We start from the raw sequence: 18604 nt of genomic DNA, 5'->3' as shown, positions 1-18604 counted from the left end.
TTGAGGTTACTGAGTACTAACTTGTCATTGTAATTTTAATCTCCTGGTGGACGACACAAAAGTCAAAGAAGTGAGAACCGTGTCCATTTCCAATGGGAACGCGTTGACAATTGCTAGTCTGGCCTCCTTGTTGGCCTGTTTAGGTGATTTCGGGGACGCGCTGGCGCCGCTGTTTGCCGTGTTCGACGACTGCTCCGACGACGAGATCACCGCCTGCTTCTCGACGTTGGCCTTGACCTCGGCGCTGGAGAAGCCGGCCTCGCGCAAGACGCGGCTGACGCCGGGGTCGTCGAGGATGTAGATGACGAGCTGCTCGACGCAGTTTTTCCGGTTGAAGAGGTGAGTATTTTTCCGGTTTTGCATCATTGGGTAAAGTAGGATTTTGGTGATGATGATTGCATGAATGCAATCAGAGGACGGTGTCAAAGCGATTCTTCAGATCAAATCTACACAAGGGATATATGGAAGAGCCAGGACAAATCGGGATGGCAGAGGCTAGCAGGGATGGTGAACCGGGCGGTCATGAGGTTATTGTGAACTCGACGTTGGAAGAGGGATCATGTACATGGAAAATAAGGTATGGTAATTGGGAGCTAATATAGTAAATTGCTGGATTTGGGGTGATGTCATGGACTCGTTTTTTGCATGTTATGTAGTAGGAGGGCAATAAGTGGTCCAGATGCGAGAATTGCACCCTGGGAAGAAAGTGCAGTTAGCAAAGCATTGCGAGCAGGTGAAGGGAGAAGTAACAAATCCGTGTTTGAGCCAGTTGTAGGAACCAGTTTTAACAGTTGTGAGGAGGCCAAGGACTTCTACAACTTGTATTCCTGGGAGATTGGTTTTGGGGTTCGGTATGGAAGGAGCAGGAAAAATTCAAACAAGTATCGGACAAGGCAAGATATTGTTTGCTCATGTCAGGTGACAATCGACAACTTACAGGTTCTTTTTTTGTTGCGAAGTTTAAGTTGTGTTTGTGTATTAAACAGACAATTTGCTTTTTCAATGCAGGGGCAAAGCACGGCAGGGAGCACAAGAACATGTCGCAGAGGGTGTCCGGCAATGATAAGGCTGCTAAGGACTCATGATCATGGTTGGTATATCAGCAGAGTTGTTAAGGAACATAATCACGACTTGTCTGATAGTTATGCTGAAAATAAGCAGTGGAATTCTCATAACCAAATAGATGCATTGACAAAGGATTTCATTAGGAAACTAAGGAATAACAATTTAAGCATAGGGCGCGTGTGCTCTCTTGTTGGTGCTGGTGGGAATGTTGATGCAGTGCCATTAAGAAAAGAAACAGTTAGGAATGTGTGTGCTAAGCTGTCACAGGAAAATATGAGAAATGATTTGGGCAAGACAATTGAGCTTCTGCAGCAGATGAAGGATGCAGACCCAGGAATGTCAGTAAAATTCAGAGTTGATACAGATGGGAGGCTTCAGTCAATGTTATGGTGCACGGGAAGAACAAAAGTGACTATGAGCAGTTTGGAGATGCCATAACATTTGACACCACGTACAGGACAAATCTTTATAAAATGCCGTTTGGTTTGTTTGTAGGAGTGAACAATCATTTTCAATCTGTTATATTTGGAGGAGTTCTATTGACTACAGCAATTAGAATTTACGCAGACGTCCCCTACAAATAAGGCCATAATGTTAAAATGCCACCATTTTGCCTTTGTACTCATATGTATGGGGGTGCACTGCTCTTTATTTTCTATGAAACGCATTTGGAAATAGTTGATTCGATGCACACTTTCCTTTTTTCTTCCTGAGGAATTAACACTACTTATGGAATCTCATGTTTGACCATATTTACCGTCCCTTTCCGGGTTTTTTTGACATAATTACAAGTGCAACATTCAAATTTTGGGTGAAGTTCTACCATCACTACTACAACAATACATCTCAGACCCATTCCAGACCCATCAGAGGCATATACTCTTGCCGTGGACGAAATGGAATTAAACTATCTTCGTGTGGATTTTATTATTCTGTTACCGAATGGTGTAGTGGGTTACCTTGTCAACGTCATGCTGGACCACATCATGGTCGCCCGCATCCACCCGAACCCCTGCATATTAACAAGTCTCTATATATGGCTAATCATATTAACAAATTTATATATATATGCCCAATTATATTAACAACTCTATATATAAGGCCGAAAAACAGATTGCTCCTCAATTCTTTAATGAAAATGATGTCTGCAGGAATAAGAGATAAGTTCAATATAAAATGGGAACTCCTGACGATAATGTTTTTGCCTCCAACGTTTTTTTAGTCACCTTTCCTGGCGGAACTTGAGGCTTTTTTTTCTAGCCTTCTATACATGCTTGCTTGTGTTATGTGTTAATTGCAAATATCACATTCATTTCTTTTTGGGAACAAATTGGAAGTAATGCATCATTTTTGAAATTAGGATATGTCCCAGTTTATACTAAACCACGTTTTCCATGAGTAAAATTAGGGTAGGATCTTGTCTGTCATTACAGACAATTATTGGCAGACATATGCCAATATCCGGGGGGGGACCATCAATGAATGCTGCTAGTTGTATTCAAAGCAAAAAACAAGAGCTACATGTTACGAATTCTACATTTTCTGGATTTCGCACCTACAACATTGTTTCAAAGCCAATGTGTTATGCCCACTCGAATTGCTATAACGAAGGCCCAGTGTTATAAGACAGGGCATCGTTGCCGACAACAACTTAGACAAATTTGATCAGACGGATACCATGTTCATTGTCATAACATCCCTAAATTTTCTAGGCATATACTTGGCTACTCACCAGCACTAAAGCCACCCCTGCATCTGCTACATGTTCCAGCTACTAAAGTCCATGCTCATATTTTTTTGTGCTCGTCGTACTAAGCCAACTCGATCTGCTACTGGGCGTACTAAGTAAACAGCATGCCCACAACAATACACATACAGCCAATTATTGCTACCACTAGTAATTGCCTTTGGGTTTCTAATTTCTTCAGGTTGCCAGTTAATGAAAAGACTTCGGACTCCTTATCTGCTAGAGCTGTCGTCAAGGCAGTCCACTGCAGTGTCCCAAAAAGCTGTTGTTCCGTTCCTGATCTCGCGTCAGCAAAAGAATCTCTCAGTTCCGCGTTCTCTTTAGCCAAAGCCCAAACCTTGTCCCTCAAATCTATCAGCAATTGCTTCACGAATGGGGTAGTGCTGCCTTCATCATGCCACTGCCAGAAATCGCATCCGCCCGCCTGTAGTAATCAGATCTACATTCAACATTTTGGTTGAACCGGAAAACAACCAAATTCTACTCTCGTACAGGAGGTAAAGCACCTACCCGGCGGTTGATGCAGGCATAGTACCTCCTCCCAGGGTTCATAATGCTCCAGGAAATCCATCTCGGCGCTTTCTTCTTGCACTTGCAGTACACGGCTGGTTTATACTCCAGGGCCCCCTCCAGATACGCAATAGGGGACCAAGAAGTTCCTCGATCCGCATCGCCGCCGCGTCCTCCACAAGCGCTGGATCGGGTTGAGCTTCTGCCACTGCTTGCGCTCGCCATTCTTTGTTTTCTCGAGGTGTCTTTGCTATGGGGGCAACGGAGACGGAAAGATGTAGGCACAGGAGAGCAGACGCCGGCGCAGGTAGAAGGATCTAGAGAGAGGTGATGACCTGTCGCCACAGTGGTCCAGCTTTTGTGTGAACGCGGCAGAGGCTCCGTGTGAACGCTTTTTCATTTGCGCATGGTTATGACTATTTTAATTGACGATTCATCTCTTAGGTATGGGGCGTCCGCGAATCTTGAAGTCCATCCAACGGCTCAGCAGCTGGGTGGGCATGGGTCTCCTCGCTTCGGCGTCGGGTGGGCACGGACCACTGTGCGCACTATAACTGCGTCCGGTCTCCGCTCTCCCAGCGCAAGCCTCTTCCGACTCCGACACCGTCTCCGCCTCCCGCTACAAATACCCGCCCCGCCTTCTCCTTCCCCATCGCGCCCTCGCCTCGCCTCGCCTCGCCGTCGCCCGCCGCAGCCAGCGCCGCCCGATCAATCTCCGGCCGGGAAGCACCTGCGCCCCCCACTCGCGCGTCCGCAGCTCCGCACCGCTCCGGCCGGCAATGGGTAACAAGAACAAGGAAGGCGGCAAGAAGGCCGGCGGCGAGGCATCGGCATACCACCATAAGAGCAAGGGAGGCGGCAGGAAGAAGCAGGCTGCTGGCGGGGACGCGCCGTCGCCGGCGAAGGCGGCGGGCTCGCTCCCGGCGCCGTCCGTCAGCTTCAACCCCAAGGACGCGACGGACCCGTTCGAGCTCCTGGACATGTGCGTCGCGGCGCTCCACGACAAGCATGCCTCCACGGCGACGCGCGAGGCGGCGCTGGCGTCGCTGGCCGGCGCGCTCGAGGGCGCGGTGCCGCTGGACGAGGCCGCCGACGGGCGGCCCCTCGTCATCTTCGCCCTCTGCGGCGCCGCCATCAAGAGGGGCACCGCCGCGCCGGCCCTCGCCAGGGAGGCCCGCCTCGCGTACCGCGCCGTCGGCCTGCTCGCGCTCACGCTCCGCAACGGCGGGTCCACGGAGATCCTGGCCGAGTCGTTCCCGGTGCTCGCCCGGGCGCTGCAGCAGGCGCCGTCGTCCGCGGACGCGGCGACGGTGGCCGCCGCGCTCGACTGCCTCGCCGCCGTCACCTTCGCCGGCGCGCTGGGCCCGGAGGAGGCGGAGCGGTCGCTCAAGGCCATCATGGGCGTGGTGTGCCCGAACCCCAAGTCCCCCACGGCGATCTCCGGCAGGGTCAGCCCCCAGGTGGTGGCCGCCACCGTGTCCACGTGGACGTTCCTCGTCACCACCGCCGCCGTCACGGACGCGCAGCGCAAGGCGGACCGCGCCGCCTGGGCCGCCACGGTTGGGGCCCTGGCGGGGGTCCTCCTGGAGGCCGCCGGCGAGGCGCTGGCGGTGTGCGTGGAGCTGAACCTGACGCAGTACACCCCGCGCAAGGACATGGAGGCCGTCCGGGCCCGGGTGTCGGACCTCGCCATCGAGGCCGCCGGCAAGGGCGCGGACAAGACGCTGTTCCTGGAGCCAGCGGCAGAGCCAGGGGGTGCTGGGGGCTCCAGCCCCCCTACTGGCCGGCAGTCCATGGAGTTTTTTGCACTATCATCTTATCTTCCATGCAAATAAACAGTGCTTAGCCCCCCCTAAATGTGATATCAAGATTGCTCAGTCCCCCCTAGCAGTTCACCCTGACTCCGCCACTACCTGGAGCAGAAGGACCTGTTCCGGCAGATCTCGGCGTACATGGAGCGCGGCGAGCGGCCGCGGCCGCTGGTGCTGCGGACGTCGCCGGACCGGCGCGAGTCGATCAGGGCGTCGACGTGGGCCAAGATGGCGCAGCTCAACTTCCTGCGGCGGTTCCTCGCCGGCGGGTTCCTGGCCCACGTCAAGGGCAACAGGCTGTTCAAGGAGACATTCGACGTGGGCGCGGACGACAAGGCGACGCTGTCGATCGCCAGGAGGAAGGTGGTCTTGAAGGCCATGGACAAGGGGATGAAGATGAACCGCGAGCTGTCGTGGGCGGTGAAGAACGTCTACTGCCTCCCCCAGGGAGGGCCGCCGGAGAGCAACAAGCCGGACCAGCTTCTCAAACTTGGCTGGCATTAGTTAGTGCCCTTGCTACTGGTTATAATAGGTACAATACCATCAATTTTGCCATGCCCTGATTGTGCGAGATATTAATTGCCGGTGTTCCGATTAGTTTTTGGATTGACTTGTTCTGGTTCTAATTAGTTTTTGGATTGATCCGATTAAAATTCATATCAGTGTTTTAAATAGCGGGCTATAGCGGAATTTAGCGGCGCTATAGCAGTTTCAGAGAGACACCCCTTCGAGATTTAGCATAGCGGGCTATAGCGGACAATAACGGTATTTTTAGAAGCTAACGCTAAATCTTATAGCCCGCAAAAACACTGATTCAGATTGACGCACAATAAAAAAACATTGCTTGTTTTAGAAATAGTAGAGATAGACATAGATTGCTACTGCTACTATGGTTACTTGGAGTGCTTTTTTCAGTTTTTGAGAGGATAGAACTGGTTCAACTAGTAGCCAAAAATTGATGACCATTGTCATGGTGACAACACCTCCAACTGAATTACAAAACCGCTCTCCATGATTCTCTGCTTTACAGTTACAGACAGCTACTCCTTTCCTCAACACATCCTGAACAAACTTAAAATGACAGACAGAGGCTTCCGTGTGCTCGCAAAACCATCGAATGTTAACAGTAGTTAAATCAAGGAGAGAAATGAACCTGACTCCAGCTTCTTGGGTTCGTCTGAGCCGGAAACTGCGACTTCCACTGCTGTATGGCGGCACGCAGCGAGTGGTTCGGGATGACGGACGAGTTCGGGAGCTTGCTCCTCGTGACAGGCGACGTCTTGTGCCTCTTGAGCCAAGCTCTGATCGCGTAGTGCTCGTAGGTGTGGCCATCGGCAGCGACATGCGGGTCCTCCATCAGCTCCTGAGCAGTGAAAACTTTTCATTCTTCACACACTGAGTGAAAGAAACATCGAGAGAGCTGATCGAAACCGATGCAGCCAAGCTACACAAGAGTTACCTTACCTTACCTGTGTGATAGGGCAGATGAAGTGGCTCGGCACACTCGGTTTCGGGCTCCTCAGCTTGACAGCAGCGGAGGCAACCCTGTGCAGGATCTCGTCGAGCTCCGGCAGCACCTCTGACTCGAGATCAGGCCTGTCCCTGCATTTCAGGGCCGTGCACTTCAACCCGAGCCTCGCGAGCATCTCCGCCTCCTCGGCCGGCCAATCGCCCTGTGATCTGTCGAGGATGTCACGAAGGCTCCCGTTCCTCACGGCGTTCTCCGCGCTCACGATGAGCCCGTTCGGGCGCCTGCCGGTCAGGAGCTGCAGCATGATCACCCCCAGGGCGAACACGTCGGACTTGGGCCGGACCGTCCCGGTCTGCTGGTACTCGGGGTCCATGTAGTAGAGGGTGCCGGCGACCACCGTCTCCCTGTACTCCGTCTGCCAGTCCGGCACGAGGTCGGAGAGGAGCTTGGCGAAGCCGACGTCGCCGATCTTGCCGGCGTAGCTCCTGTCCAGCAGGATGTTGGCCGGCTTCAGGTCGCGGTGCACGATGGGCTCCGGGTTTCTCGAGTGCAGGAAGGCGAGCCCGCAGGAGACTTCGAAGATGATCCGGATCCGGAGGAACCAGTGCAGCGGCTGGCGGCCATTGTTGTGGAAGAGCTGGTCTTCTAGGCTCCCGTTCTTGAGGTATTCGTACACGAGGCAGCCGATCTCCGGACAGAAACCGAGCAGCAGGACCAGGTTGGGGTGGCGAAGCTGGCTGAGAATCTCAACCTGCAAACCGCACAAATTGAGATGTTTTAGAGAATTTCTTGTTGATAAGAAAAAAAATTGGTACCAGAATGGTCTCTGCATACGTGTAGATCATGCTAGAAACCACTGGTTACCTCCTTCAAGAATTCATCAGTTCTGTCGATGGAGTCTTGCTGAATGACCTTGACAGCTACTTCAGTGTGATCAAGAGTGCACATGTACACATTCCCGTAGCCTCCCTCACCGATCTTCCTGGCTTCAGAGAAGTTATCGGTGGCAAGCTGTATGTCCTGCTCCGAGTACCGCCTGCAAGCTCTGCTCTTGGACAGAATAGCGTCGACGATCTGTGCCCTGTCCTCGGAGATCATGCCAGTGGCCATTTCTGCCTTGTGCCTCGAATAAGCCTCCCGGGTGAACGATCTTCTCGCGCGCTCGACCTGGTTGAGGGCCTCCAGCTGCTTCGCCTTCTCATCTGCTACCGTCTGCTTCAAAGCTTCCTCCCATTCTAGTGCGTGCTCCACCTTCCTTGCCTCCTCGGAACACTCCGTAGAAAGCACCTGAATCTGTGGCATCGTGATAGCATGGATAATGTAGCAAGTTTAGGACGTACAGTACAAGTTGTTCAGTGGCGATTATGCAACATAAAAAAAATGTATTCTGAAGAGGATTCAGAAGAACTCTAACCTTTTTCTTAGCATTGACAAGTTCTACACAAGCTTTATCATAGACTACTAAGGTATCCTGCAGCTCCTTCCTTAGTTTCGCCACTTCATCTATGGATTGGCACTGTGGGAGTAAGGTCAGAAGAACATGTTTAGCATGTCCTGGAAGAAATAAAGCAGCTTCATCCAAATTTTTTTTACACGCAATAATGTATAGGTCTGACCTCTTCGCTAGAGTTGGAAGTAGCACAAGGAGCTTCCCCCAAGGAGCTAAGCGAATCGTAGTTTTTACTTCCTTCTGTTCCTCCGGCGTTTGCTACTGAACTTTCTGAAGCAACTTGCTCTGAACTTTCTGAGCTTGGAACGGCATTGGAAGCACTCTGTGAGCTGTGGGCATGGGAGAATGCATCAGAATGTGCCGGATCATCACCAAAGTTGTCAAACAGTGGGCTCCTGTGTGATTTTTCAAATGTTTCATGACTAATCGCCTCAATCCTCAGGTTTGCGTTAGGCTCTGCGAGAATTGATAGCCCAAGACGAATGAGCATACTAAAACAAGCAAAAGGAAAATGAGCATACTAAAGCACATAAGGCAGAAGATTTGAGGACTCAACACACCACTGGTTTGAGGATATCTTGCGAGTTTCATAATAAGTCTCCGTTTGGACACGACGAATACATTGCATGAATTCTGCGTTGCCTGAATGACAGTGCCGGGGACATCTGGAATGCTTAACACCCTGCAAAATGGATGACAGATTGACAGTGACTGTTCAAAAACCAAGGTATGCACAAATACACTACCGTTCTCAATTTGTAGGTGCATAGAGTAGGTGATAAATATGATTGGATTAATTGATGATATGAATTTCACACGCTTTGCCATCCTGGCCCACTTTCAGTGACCCAAGTGGCCCCACAGGTCAGTGACAAAAGTAATTGGCACTCATGGTAAAAATGTAGATCTATAAAAAAATAGTGAAGCAGAACCATCTTGCAGGCCCTTAATTAGTTAATATAGATGCAATTACAATATTGACAACGGAGGAAAATGTTTGTGAATCAGCAGTACATGCATAACAGCCAAAGCTTAGGCTTAGTGACTTGACATCTACTGAATGTCTGAATCTCACCCAAAAAAAAAGTACACTTTAGTTGTGTCATTGCTCCGTGCACCTTTCAAATCCAACCCCAACCAAAAAGGGGAAATTTAATCTAATCACAATCAAGACTGCAGTGTTATTGCACCGCCCCTACCACAGCCATAATCCATCAATTCAATGCTAGCAGCTCCGGAACCATCGGATGGCGATCGAGCGGCTAGGAACCGCTCGCTAGATAGACCATTTCGTTTTTTTTGAAAAAAAATCAAAAAAAAAAACCTCACCTCCGGAACCAGCGGAAGGACGCCGAGCCGAGCACGAGGCTCCGTACGCCGGACTCGTGCGCGTACCGCAGCAGCGCCTCCGCCACGCCGTCGCCTTCCACCACCACCGTCTCCACCTGCGCAACCAGATCACGGCGACGCTGAGCTTTTCTTTTTCTTGCTGGTGGATTCGTTCTCCGCCGCTTGCGCGACGGCGAGCACTCACGGCGACGTTGGCGCGGCCGCAGCTGAGGTGGTGGCGGAACGGGAGGAGCGCCGCCTCCGCGCGCGCCCGCCGGTCCCGCGCGTACGCCTCCGCCGGCTCCCGCCCCACCAGCGCCACCGGCACCCTCTCCCCCGCTTCGTCGTCGCCGCCGCAACAAGACGCGCGTGAGCTCGCGGCCATTTCGGAATGGAGAACGGACAAAGTAACCGACCGAGATGGAGGGGAGGGGAGGGGTGGGGTGGATGCGTACTGGGGGAGGGCACGTGGGAGAGCGTGGGGATGACGTGGACGACGGCGACGGCGGCGGCGCGGCCGTCGTCCGGGAACCCCGCGGCGACCCACCGCGCGGCGAGGCGGCTGCCGCGGCCGCCGGGGCGCACGGCCACGGCCACGGCCGGCGGCGGGCCGCCCGAGGCCATGCGCGTTCCGGCGGCCGGTCTGCGGAGTCCCGAGCAGTCGCGCCGCCGCGAGGAGGGGAGGATGTGGCGGCGGCGGGCGGGTCGCGCCGCTCCGCTCGGGGCGGCGAGCGAGGCGCAGGGGGGCTGCGTTTGAGAGCGCGCGGGAATCCTCTCTGGTTCGGCTCTGCCACCTCGCTCGGGAAATGGGGGGTGTGGTGGGCCCCAGTGTCAGTGCCTCAGTGGAGCAGATGGCCGTGTGCGTCATCGTGTTGTTATGGTAGGCAGTTCTTCAGTTTGTTGAATGCAAGGTTAGTGTTTCGTGCAAATTTAAGGGTCGAAAAGTTTTCTCGAGCTGTTCAACGCCGGGTTTATCTGACAGATTTCAGAACTTGCGTCCGAGATCATGAGCCTTTCAAGTTTCGAAACTCGTACCACGATGACCCCGGTTCGGTCGCTCTGAGTTAATTTCATGTAGGTCGGGGTGTCAAATTCTAAAGGCCAATAGCATTCTGAGTCAGGGTGTCAAATTCTATAAGTTTTACTTACCAAAATCTAAATTTTGGAAAAAGAAAACTTGATTTGTATTTGTGTCATGCAAATTAAGGATCTATAAGGTCCGTTTTTTATAAGGATTCTAAGTTCTTGAAAAAAATGTTGATAAAGAAACTAGAAACTACAAAACCCGTTTTTCTAGTTTTTGGTTTATTGAAGAACTGAGAAACGTTTTCTAGCTTGGTCTCTAAAATCCTTTATTTTTTGGTAGGGTTTTTCTTCTGTTTTCTAGCAAGAAACAGAACTAAGTTATTGTAGCAAGAAAAAAGTCTAAATTACTCTGCTTAACTATAACTAAAATCTGGATAACCCCTAAAGCATCATTTGGTTTATTTTCCCCCGAATTATGCCCTTTGATTCAAATTATCCCCTAATACAATTTGTTGGGATCTATAGCATATGTTCATGAACATATCTACGTCGTAACCTTGTTAATTATGCCACTCGTGATCTAATATCAGTAACCAGTATATGTTTGGTCGCCTATGTGATATGTGAGTATCAGAGTATGGCCATCTTCCTCCGGAAAGACTGTATATCGCGCGCGTGATGGAACATATTTTTATCGCCTGAAGCATCTCTGTATGTGCACGTGGACGGAGAAAAAGATAATACAACCCAATTTAGATTATTATGGGCTGCACACACGAGGTGGATGTGCGCCACGGCGCTGGGCTGCAAAATAAAATCGTCTGAACCATCTGACGTTCTCTTAGGTTATCCATTTAATTATTGGGCCCAACAGCTATTTGTTTGGTACAGCCCATTTAGACCACGTGTCTTCCTTTTAGTGTTATTTTTTCCTTCTCAGCACATATTTTCTCATTCCATTCACATGCAAAGCTATTTAACTAGCCACCTGCATGCTGCATGCATGCAACAGACGCACCTTTCTTTCTTTTTTCATTTGTTCTTTATATGGTTTTTTCGTTTGTACTTATTTCCTTCTTATTATTTTTTACTGTTTATTTGCAATGCTCTGATAGATATTTTTATAGATTAAATTATTCCGTGATGTTGATTCATTTGTTCGCGATATTTATTGTTATTATTCATGTATACATCTGAAGTTCGCGATAAGTAATATTTTGTTTGTTGCACGTTATTATTTGTTCGTTATGTTTAATCTTTTTGTTCGCAGAAAATAATTATTATTCTTGTTCTTAAAATATTTATTTCCAATAACTAAATTAATTATTTAGTATTAGATTTTTTAAAAAATATCGTGATCTTTTTTTTATGCATGTGCAGAACCTCTCTTCTATTTTGCTGACAACATGCATGTAGCATTTTTTTGTTCGCGATGGTCAAATTTTGTCTACAATGTACAATTATTTGTTCATTGGATTTAATATTTTGTTCGCAAAGAGATATAAATTTGTTCGCAGTAGTACATACATTTGAGCTTTATTTAAAAAATTAAATAATAAAATGTTTTGAAGATCTTGACGTAAGAAATACAATGGTGCAATCGGAATTTATTTTGGATATTCACTCGGAGATTTATAGATTTTTTGCTTTAAACTTATTTGCATGTGGGTGATGTCATTATTTTGTCTTTTATGCATGCATACATGCATATGTCCTTCCGCTCCACATGTAAACGGGAATATATCTGGTGCAAACTATAACTTCGTGCAAATCACGGCAAAAAATCGTCTAAATTCACCAAAAAATCACACATGTAGATTATATGATGATATATAATCTTGTATAATATTTTGTCCAAACTCGACTTTGTTTGCGAGATATAAAAAATAACAAATTTCAAGCCAGAAAGTTGTCCAGATGATTTGTTAAGAATTTGTTATTTTTATATTTCACAAACGAAGTCGAGTTTGGACAAGATATTTTACAAAATTGTGTATCATCATATCATCTATATGTGTGATTTTTCGGTGAATTTATACGACTTTTTTGTCGTGGTTTGCATGAGTTTTCATGAAAACTGTGGTTTCCACTAAATAAGTTCCGCATGTAAACAGTCAAATTTATTGGGCTGTAAAACAGCCCACCACATGAGCTCCTCCTTCAGGCGACGTATAACCGCGCCAATCTCCCTCTCCCCATCGCACATAGATCTGCCTCTAAGGCTCCAACCCGACAACTTGGCCGCTAGACTCTCGGCCCTTCATGACGTGTGGGCCCAACAATGATTTTAGGGAATGACATGTGGTGTCCCATCCATTTTTTTCCATTGGATGAATCTTCAGATACATGTGCATGGTACAGCAGCACCTGTTCTCTTCGTTAAAAAAAATGCAGCCACTCTGTTATTGGTTGGAAAAATTGGTATGTGTTGACAAAAATAAATATAAGCGGAGTTCTGTTTATGAAGCGATGACAGGTAGGCACGAACTCCATACAGTGACAGTACTGACAGTCATGATCATGAGTCGTGAGAAAGACACAGGCTTTGCGTAAAAATAGATGAATGGACACGACAAAAAACATGAGCTGCAAAGTCCTCGCAACAGCTTAGCCACACAAAAATAGGCGAAAGCTCATGATCCAAATTTGGCGAAACGGCAAAACCTCCTGAAAACGCATTTACAGTTTTGGGTGGCTCCATGGCAACAGAAAAACGGAGGAGGGAGATTAGGGACGAGCAGGACAAAATAAGGCGACGACAGAGGAGAGACAAAATCCCCCTTCTCTCTCCTCTGTTTCGCCTCTTGCAGCCTCCTTTCTTTGCTATCTGTTGTTGGGGTTCGTCGGTTCGCGCTTCTGCGACAAACTGATTGTTGCATTGGGGAAGAAAGAGAGTGGTGCTCACCGTTTAAGATGTTCGCCTCGGCGTTCGCTGTGTCATCTTCGTATAGCGCCGAGCAAGAGGCGACTGCAAGGGACAGCTCCATCATCGTGGCCGTCGACCGGGACAAGAACAGCCAGCAGGCGGCGAAATGGGCGGTGGATAAGCTCCTGTCCAGGGGCAGCACGCTCACGCTCGTCCATGTCAGGGGTAGGCACCTTTTCAGAATTCAGCCACTCCATGTGAAATGTATGAGTTTCCTGTATCAACATATGAGAGTAAAAGTTGATTGCCTTTCTTCATCAAACAGCCTCTAAAACTAGGATAATGTATGATCATAAGGTGTAGAATGAAAAACCATCAATTTCGTACTAGCTGGTTTTCGGATTAAGTGGGTAGCCTGTAAATGATGGTAACCTAACATAAAAGCTTTGTCTGTATTATTAGTTGCTTTTCGCAACAATAATCGCTGTGTTCGCTTAGCTTGTCAGCTAACCAGCCAGCAGTATTGTTCTCTCATACTAAATCAGCACCAGCTACTAGCTACCAACCAGTCAGCAGTACTGTTCTCTCATAACAAATCAGCACCAGTCACAGCCAAGCGAACACAACGAATATGACTACCTTTTTTGTCTGAATTCAATGCACCAATGAAAATTTCACAAGAATTTATGCAAATTCATTGGTAGGATGATGTGTGTTGCATTGTTGATTCAATTCTCTGTACTTGCAACACTTATGAACATTCAATATCCACTAACCTCCATTATTACATGGTAATGATTTTGTTAGGGCCGGCCCCGCGTTTGCGCTATTGCACGACAGCTAAAATTTACCCACCACCTCCGCGCAAAATGGCACATGCGAGCAATTTCAAAACTTAAAAGTTATAGTTCTTAAACCATTCATCAAATTCAAATTCTAATTGAACAATGTATCTCTTTCGAAGAGACCTTCAAAACAAGACCCCGCTTGTATATGTTTCGACGATATTTTTCAAAGACACATAAATTGCTTTATGCATAATGGAAAAATACCAAAATAAAATAGTTAAAATGCTCAACAATCCGCTAAAGTTGCCTATTATTGATCATGCAATAACCATTTACCTACCTTACCCTTATCTAATGACACCGAACAATCTATATTTACAACATGAACACCAATATCCACTTAACTGAACTTAGGCATGCGAAGCAATATTCTGTAAACCCATAAGCAATTTTTGCAAATATCATAAATAAATTAAAATACAGTAAAATATATTTTCTCTAAAAAACATCATTAAAACATAGTGGTGCGAGATCTTGTTTTGAAGCTTTTATCGAAACAAATACAACTATGCAATCGCATTTTGATTTCGATGCTCTACTTTGAAATTATAATCTTTTTATTTTGAAATTATATGCATGCATTCGCTTACCTCACCCATCTTTTTTTCTTATCTTTTTGCCCCTCACATGCATGCACACACACTGCTTGTCCAATATAGAGAGGCCGTATGGCCAGTCTAATTTCCGGCGGGCCGAAAATTAGTCGTGTCCTTTTTATATTTTCCAAGCTAATTGATAAGCATTCATCGCTACATGAAACCAATTTCAGGAATTCTTCTCATTTGTAACGAGGCAAATTTAAACTTATTCTCATGTTCAACAGTCCGCTTTATGTTCTAGAAAAAAAAAGGAGCAAACTTTGATTTATTAACACTTTCCTTGTTTCATGACCATGCTGCAGCTGAAGGAGGCAAAGACGAGGGGGACGCAGAGATAACACAGCTCTTTATCTCATACAGAGGTTATTGTGCTCGTAAAGGTGTAAGTGCCAATTGAGAACTGCCTTTTATAGATGTGGTAAATGTTAGACCGAGTTTATAACTGAATAATATTTTATCTGGAACATAAACATCACCCTAACTATGTAGTTAACTGAAAATACCTAAAGTGGAATTTTGGCATCAAAAGTTTTATTGTTAAAATAAGAGTCATTCAATTCTGGAAGAAGAAAAATATCCAAATGGAATGGAATTACTGTAAAGAAAGTACTTACTCTAATGCCATCTGTAAATCACAGATGCATCTGAAGGAGGTCATCTTGGATAACAGTGACATCTCCAAAGCAATAATTGACTATGCCACTAACAACGCCATCACAGACATTGTCGTTGGGGCATCAACTAAGAACACATTCATCAGGTACATTACATGCTTACTCCACTTCCATGGTTGCACACCTTTTCATTCCGTTAATGCCTATACTGATAACAGCCATGATCATTACACCTTGCAGAAGATTTAGAAATCCTGATGTCCCAACATGCTTGATGAAGATGGCACCAGATTATTGCACAGTGCATGTCATACACAAGGCGAAAGCCATCCAGGTGAAGGCAGCCAAAGCTCCAGCACCCTTTCCCACTCTCCCTCCAAAGCAATACTCCCAACCAATCATAGAGTCTGATGCCTCAAGGTAAGTCTATGAGGATAAATGCACTTTGCTTGTTACATTGTGCAGACATGAAATAAAGAAATATGATTCACAGTAATATGAATACTTTCATTATAGTTGTGCAATAGCATAGACTTTCTTAGTCAGATCATTCTTTGCCTTGAAAACTTGTAAATATCCATGTTTCAAGAAAAAAGGCTTGTTAATATCAACTAAAAGAACCATTTTGATTCTGTGAATAGAGCTTCAAGAGGGGACTGGAAGAAAACTTCATATTCTCATACATCGTCTCCGATGGCAAGTAGAAATTCAGTGGACCGACTATCTGCCTATGCAAAGGCGCCATCAAGGGATAGGCCACTTACTGGAGCTAGGACAGCACCCCAGAAGGATTTTGACGATTACATTGATTTTATAGCACCACCAAGGCCCTCAGTGACCCGTAGCTCCTTTTCTGACGATATTGATTTGCCATTGAGCATGGAGTTACCATCCATAGACTTTGCTGAATCCATGGAGCTCTCCTCAGCAATGTCAATGGAAAGCTTAAGTTCTGCCGGGGTAAGTTCCTTTATAACATCATGTTTTTTTTGGGCCACTGTCCACATCAAGTTACCGCAGTTAATAAGACAGTTGCACATTAAATGCTTCACTTCCCAGTATGGAACTATATCATGGCACAAACTCTTATAATTTTTCTCATGGAGCCAGAAGGATGTGGAAGCTGAAATGAGACGGCTGAGACTAGAACTGAAACAGACAATGGAGATGTATAACTCTGCATGTAAGGAGGCTATTGATGCAAAACAGAAGGTGTGTTCGATGCTGCATTGCTAACCTTGAGTATAAATGCCATGTAATTCCTGGACTAACCAAAAAAATCCTGCTATAATAAATAATGATGTTACTGCAGGCAGCACAGATGCACCAGATGAAGATGGAGGAGTCCAAAAAGTACCAAGAACTAAGGAATGCTGAAGAGGAAGCTCTTGCACTTGTTCAAATGGAGAAAGCAAAGTGTAGAGCTGCCCTGGAAGCAGCAGAAGCTGCACAAAAGATTGCAGAGCTCGAGGCACAGAAGAGATTGAGAGCAGAATGGAAGGCAAAGCGGGAGGCAGAGGATAGAAAGAAAGCAACTGATGCCCTGAACAAAAATGACCTCCGGTACAGGAGATATTCCATTGATGACATAGAAGCTGCAACTCATAAGTTTGACAAGGCGCTCAAGATAGGAGAAGGTGGATATGGACCAGTATATAAAGCAGTATTGGATCATACTAATGTCGCTATTAAAATTCTAAGGCCAGACGCATCACAAGGAAGGAAACAATTTCAGCAAGAGGTAACTATGATACAGCAACAATAAACTGTTCTAGCCTTGAAATTTTAATGGATAAGTAATTCATTGGTAGATATGTGTTTGTAGAATTTATTGTCTTGATATTACTTGTACCCCCATCAAATACCAGCAACCTTCCTTTTTTATTTGCAACAATTTGTTCATGCCCAGGAAGCAGATCTTATTTCTCTGGACACCCCAACCTTCCCGAGTACTACGCACTCATTTCAGTCAATACTCATAGTAGCTTGTCAATGATTAACCTATTAATATCCATGACAACAGAAGTATCATAACTAAGAAGGAATTACCTTTTAAATTGCATGTTCGTGACATTGCAGATTGAAGTACTAAGCTGCATGCGGCATCCAAATATGGTCCTCTTGCTTGGAGCTTGCCCAGAGTATGGCTGCCTAGTGTACGAATACATGGACTATGGAAGCCTAGAGGACCGGCTCTGCAGAAGAGGTAAAACATTGCCTATTCCATGGAGCATCCGCTTCAGGATCGCCGCCGACATTGCAACTGGACTTCTCTTCCTCCACCAGGCGAAGCCAGAACCACTTGTCCACCGAGACCTAAAACCCGCCAACATCCTCCTCGACCACAACTTTGTCAGCAAGATCAGCGATGTCGGGCTTGCAAGGCTGGTGCCGCAGTCCGCAGCTGATGTCACACAGTACAGGATGACATCCACAGCCGGCACATTCTGCTACATTGACCCCGAGTACCAGCAGACTGGCATGCTCACCACGAAGTCTGACATATACTCGCTTGGCATCATGCTGCTCCAGATCATCACGGCAAGATCACCCATGGGACTCACGCATCATGTTGAAAATGCCATAGAGAGAGGGACCTTTCAGGAGATACTTGACCCGACGGTGACAGACTGGCCGGTGGAAGAGGCTCTGGAATTCGCAAAGCTGGCATTGCGGTGTGCAGAGCTACGGAAGAAAGATAGGCCAGATCTCGGGAAGGAAATCTTGCCAGAGCTCACCAGACTGCGTAATCTTGGGCATGAGTATGAGGCTTCCCAGGTCAGCAGCGCGAGCACAAACTGTTCAAGCTCAGCACCATACAGTTTCAATAACGATGACATATAAATTCTGGAAGAAGCTAGCATCCAATTAATGCGCACGGTGATTCAAATCAAGCATACTTAACTGTATAGAGTATAGACAGACACAAGGGTTGCCTTTTGGGCCTGGTGTGGAAAATCTGCTGCTGTCTTTGCCTGTACAGATCCTAACTCAGATGAGGTGATCAAGGGCAGCAGCATCTGATGATGGGACCGAACATAGTTTCGGTCAACCAGAAGAGATTGTTAGCGTGTAGATAAGGGGAAGCATACAAACGAAACTTAAGGTGTGCGTGAATGTAAAATGGTAATTGCAAATTTCATTTTACTGTAACATCAGCCTCAAGTTTTCAACTATGGTTTGCCTCCTCCTTTTTTCCAACACACATGATTCCTGAGAATTTTTTTCTGGCTTGCTTTTACGTCTATCTTAAGAGGAGCATTTCCAC

At 46.9% G+C, this 18604-nt stretch overlaps 4 protein-coding genes and 1 long non-coding RNA gene across 5 annotated transcripts; 3 read left to right on the top strand and 2 right to left on the bottom strand.

The window, feature by feature from the left end:
* Positions 1-158: 158 nt before the first annotated feature.
* LOC120653293 (protein FAR1-RELATED SEQUENCE 7-like) lies at positions 159-1503 on the top strand. The gene is made up of 4 exons (XM_039931061.1): positions 159-339; positions 414-577; positions 657-918; positions 1009-1503. Exons 2-4 carry the CDS (start codon positions 462-464, stop codon positions 1501-1503), a joined length of 873 nt encoding a protein of 290 aa, XP_039786995.1. The 5' UTR covers positions 159-339; positions 414-461.
* Positions 1504-4101: 2598 nt separating this feature from the next.
* Positions 4102-5637, top strand: LOC120653292. Its single transcript, XM_039931060.1, has 2 exons — positions 4102-5064; positions 5245-5637. Exons 1-2 carry the CDS (start codon positions 4102-4104, stop codon positions 5635-5637), a joined length of 1356 nt encoding a protein of 451 aa, XP_039786994.1.
* A 441-nt stretch (positions 5638-6078) lies between these two features.
* On the bottom strand, positions 6079-9768 carry LOC120653291 (U-box domain-containing protein 34-like). Its single transcript, XM_039931059.1, has 8 exons — positions 9589-9768; positions 9384-9499; positions 8615-8736; positions 8221-8510; positions 8019-8120; positions 7469-7897; positions 6603-7355; positions 6079-6496 (listed from the first exon to the last, which is right to left on the bottom strand). The coding sequence occupies exons 1-8, from the start codon at positions 9766-9768 to the stop codon at positions 6269-6271; spliced, it is 2220 nt and encodes a 739-aa protein (XP_039786993.1). The 3' UTR covers positions 6079-6268.
* A 3164-nt stretch (positions 9769-12932) lies between these two features.
* On the bottom strand, positions 12933-16016 carry LOC120655107. The gene is made up of 2 exons (XR_005667325.1): positions 15337-16016; positions 12933-13550 (listed from the first exon to the last, which is right to left on the bottom strand). It is a non-coding gene; the product is annotated as an uncharacterized LOC120655107 (long non-coding RNA).
* On the top strand, positions 13299-18512 carry LOC120655106 (U-box domain-containing protein 52-like). Its single transcript, XM_039932829.1, has 8 exons — positions 13299-13500; positions 14977-15104; positions 15361-15482; positions 15577-15756; positions 15978-16296; positions 16447-16548; positions 16649-17077; positions 17416-18512. The coding sequence occupies exons 1-8, from the start codon at positions 13323-13325 to the stop codon at positions 18178-18180; spliced, it is 2223 nt and encodes a 740-aa protein (XP_039788763.1). The 5' UTR covers positions 13299-13322; the 3' UTR covers positions 18181-18512.
* The last annotated feature ends 92 nt before the right edge of the window (positions 18513-18604 follow it).

Source organism: Panicum virgatum, chromosome 1N (genome assembly GCF_016808335.1).
Source record: "Panicum virgatum strain AP13 chromosome 1N, P.virgatum_v5, whole genome shotgun sequence".
NCBI lineage: Eukaryota > Viridiplantae > Streptophyta > Magnoliopsida > Poales > Poaceae > Panicum > Panicum virgatum.
This window is presented reverse-complemented; position numbering and strand designations above follow the sequence as displayed.

Excerpts from the sequence above, each read along its gene's own strand:
- LOC120653293 (XM_039931061.1), top strand. The coding sequence starts at position 462 with ATGGAAGAGCCAGGACAAATCGGGATGGCAGAGGCTAGCAGGGATGGT. Across the intron at positions 578-656 it reads TCATGTACATGGAAAATAAG|TAGGAGGGCAATAAGTGGTC; the intron begins GTATGGTAATTG and ends CATGTTATGTAG. Across the intron at positions 919-1,008 it reads ATATTGTTTGCTCATGTCAG|GGGCAAAGCACGGCAGGGAG; the intron begins GTGACAATCGAC and ends TTTTCAATGCAG.
- LOC120653292 (XM_039931060.1), top strand. The coding sequence starts at position 4,102 with ATGGGTAACAAGAACAAGGAAGGCGGCAAGAAGGCCGGCGGCGAGGCA. Across the intron at positions 5,065-5,244 it reads CGCTGTTCCTGGAGCCAGCG|AAGGACCTGTTCCGGCAGAT; the intron begins GCAGAGCCAGGG and ends TACCTGGAGCAG.
- LOC120653291 (XM_039931059.1), bottom strand. The coding sequence starts at position 9,768 with ATGGCCGCGAGCTCACGCGCGTCTTGTTGCGGCGGCGACGACGAAGCG. Across the intron at positions 8,737-9,383 it reads TCCTTCCGCTGGTTCCGGAG|GGTGTTAAGCATTCCAGATG; the intron begins GTGAGGTTTTTT and ends TCCATTTTGCAG. Across the intron at positions 8,511-8,614 it reads AAGATATCCTCAAACCAGTG|AGCCTAACGCAAACCTGAGG; the intron begins GTGTGTTGAGTC and ends CAATTCTCGCAG.
- LOC120655106 (XM_039932829.1), top strand. The coding sequence starts at position 13,323 with ATGTTCGCCTCGGCGTTCGCTGTGTCATCTTCGTATAGCGCCGAGCAA. Across the intron at positions 15,105-15,360 it reads GTTATTGTGCTCGTAAAGGT|ATGCATCTGAAGGAGGTCAT; the intron begins GTAAGTGCCAAT and ends TGTAAATCACAG. Across the intron at positions 16,549-16,648 it reads CTATTGATGCAAAACAGAAG|GCAGCACAGATGCACCAGAT; the intron begins GTGTGTTCGATG and ends ATGTTACTGCAG.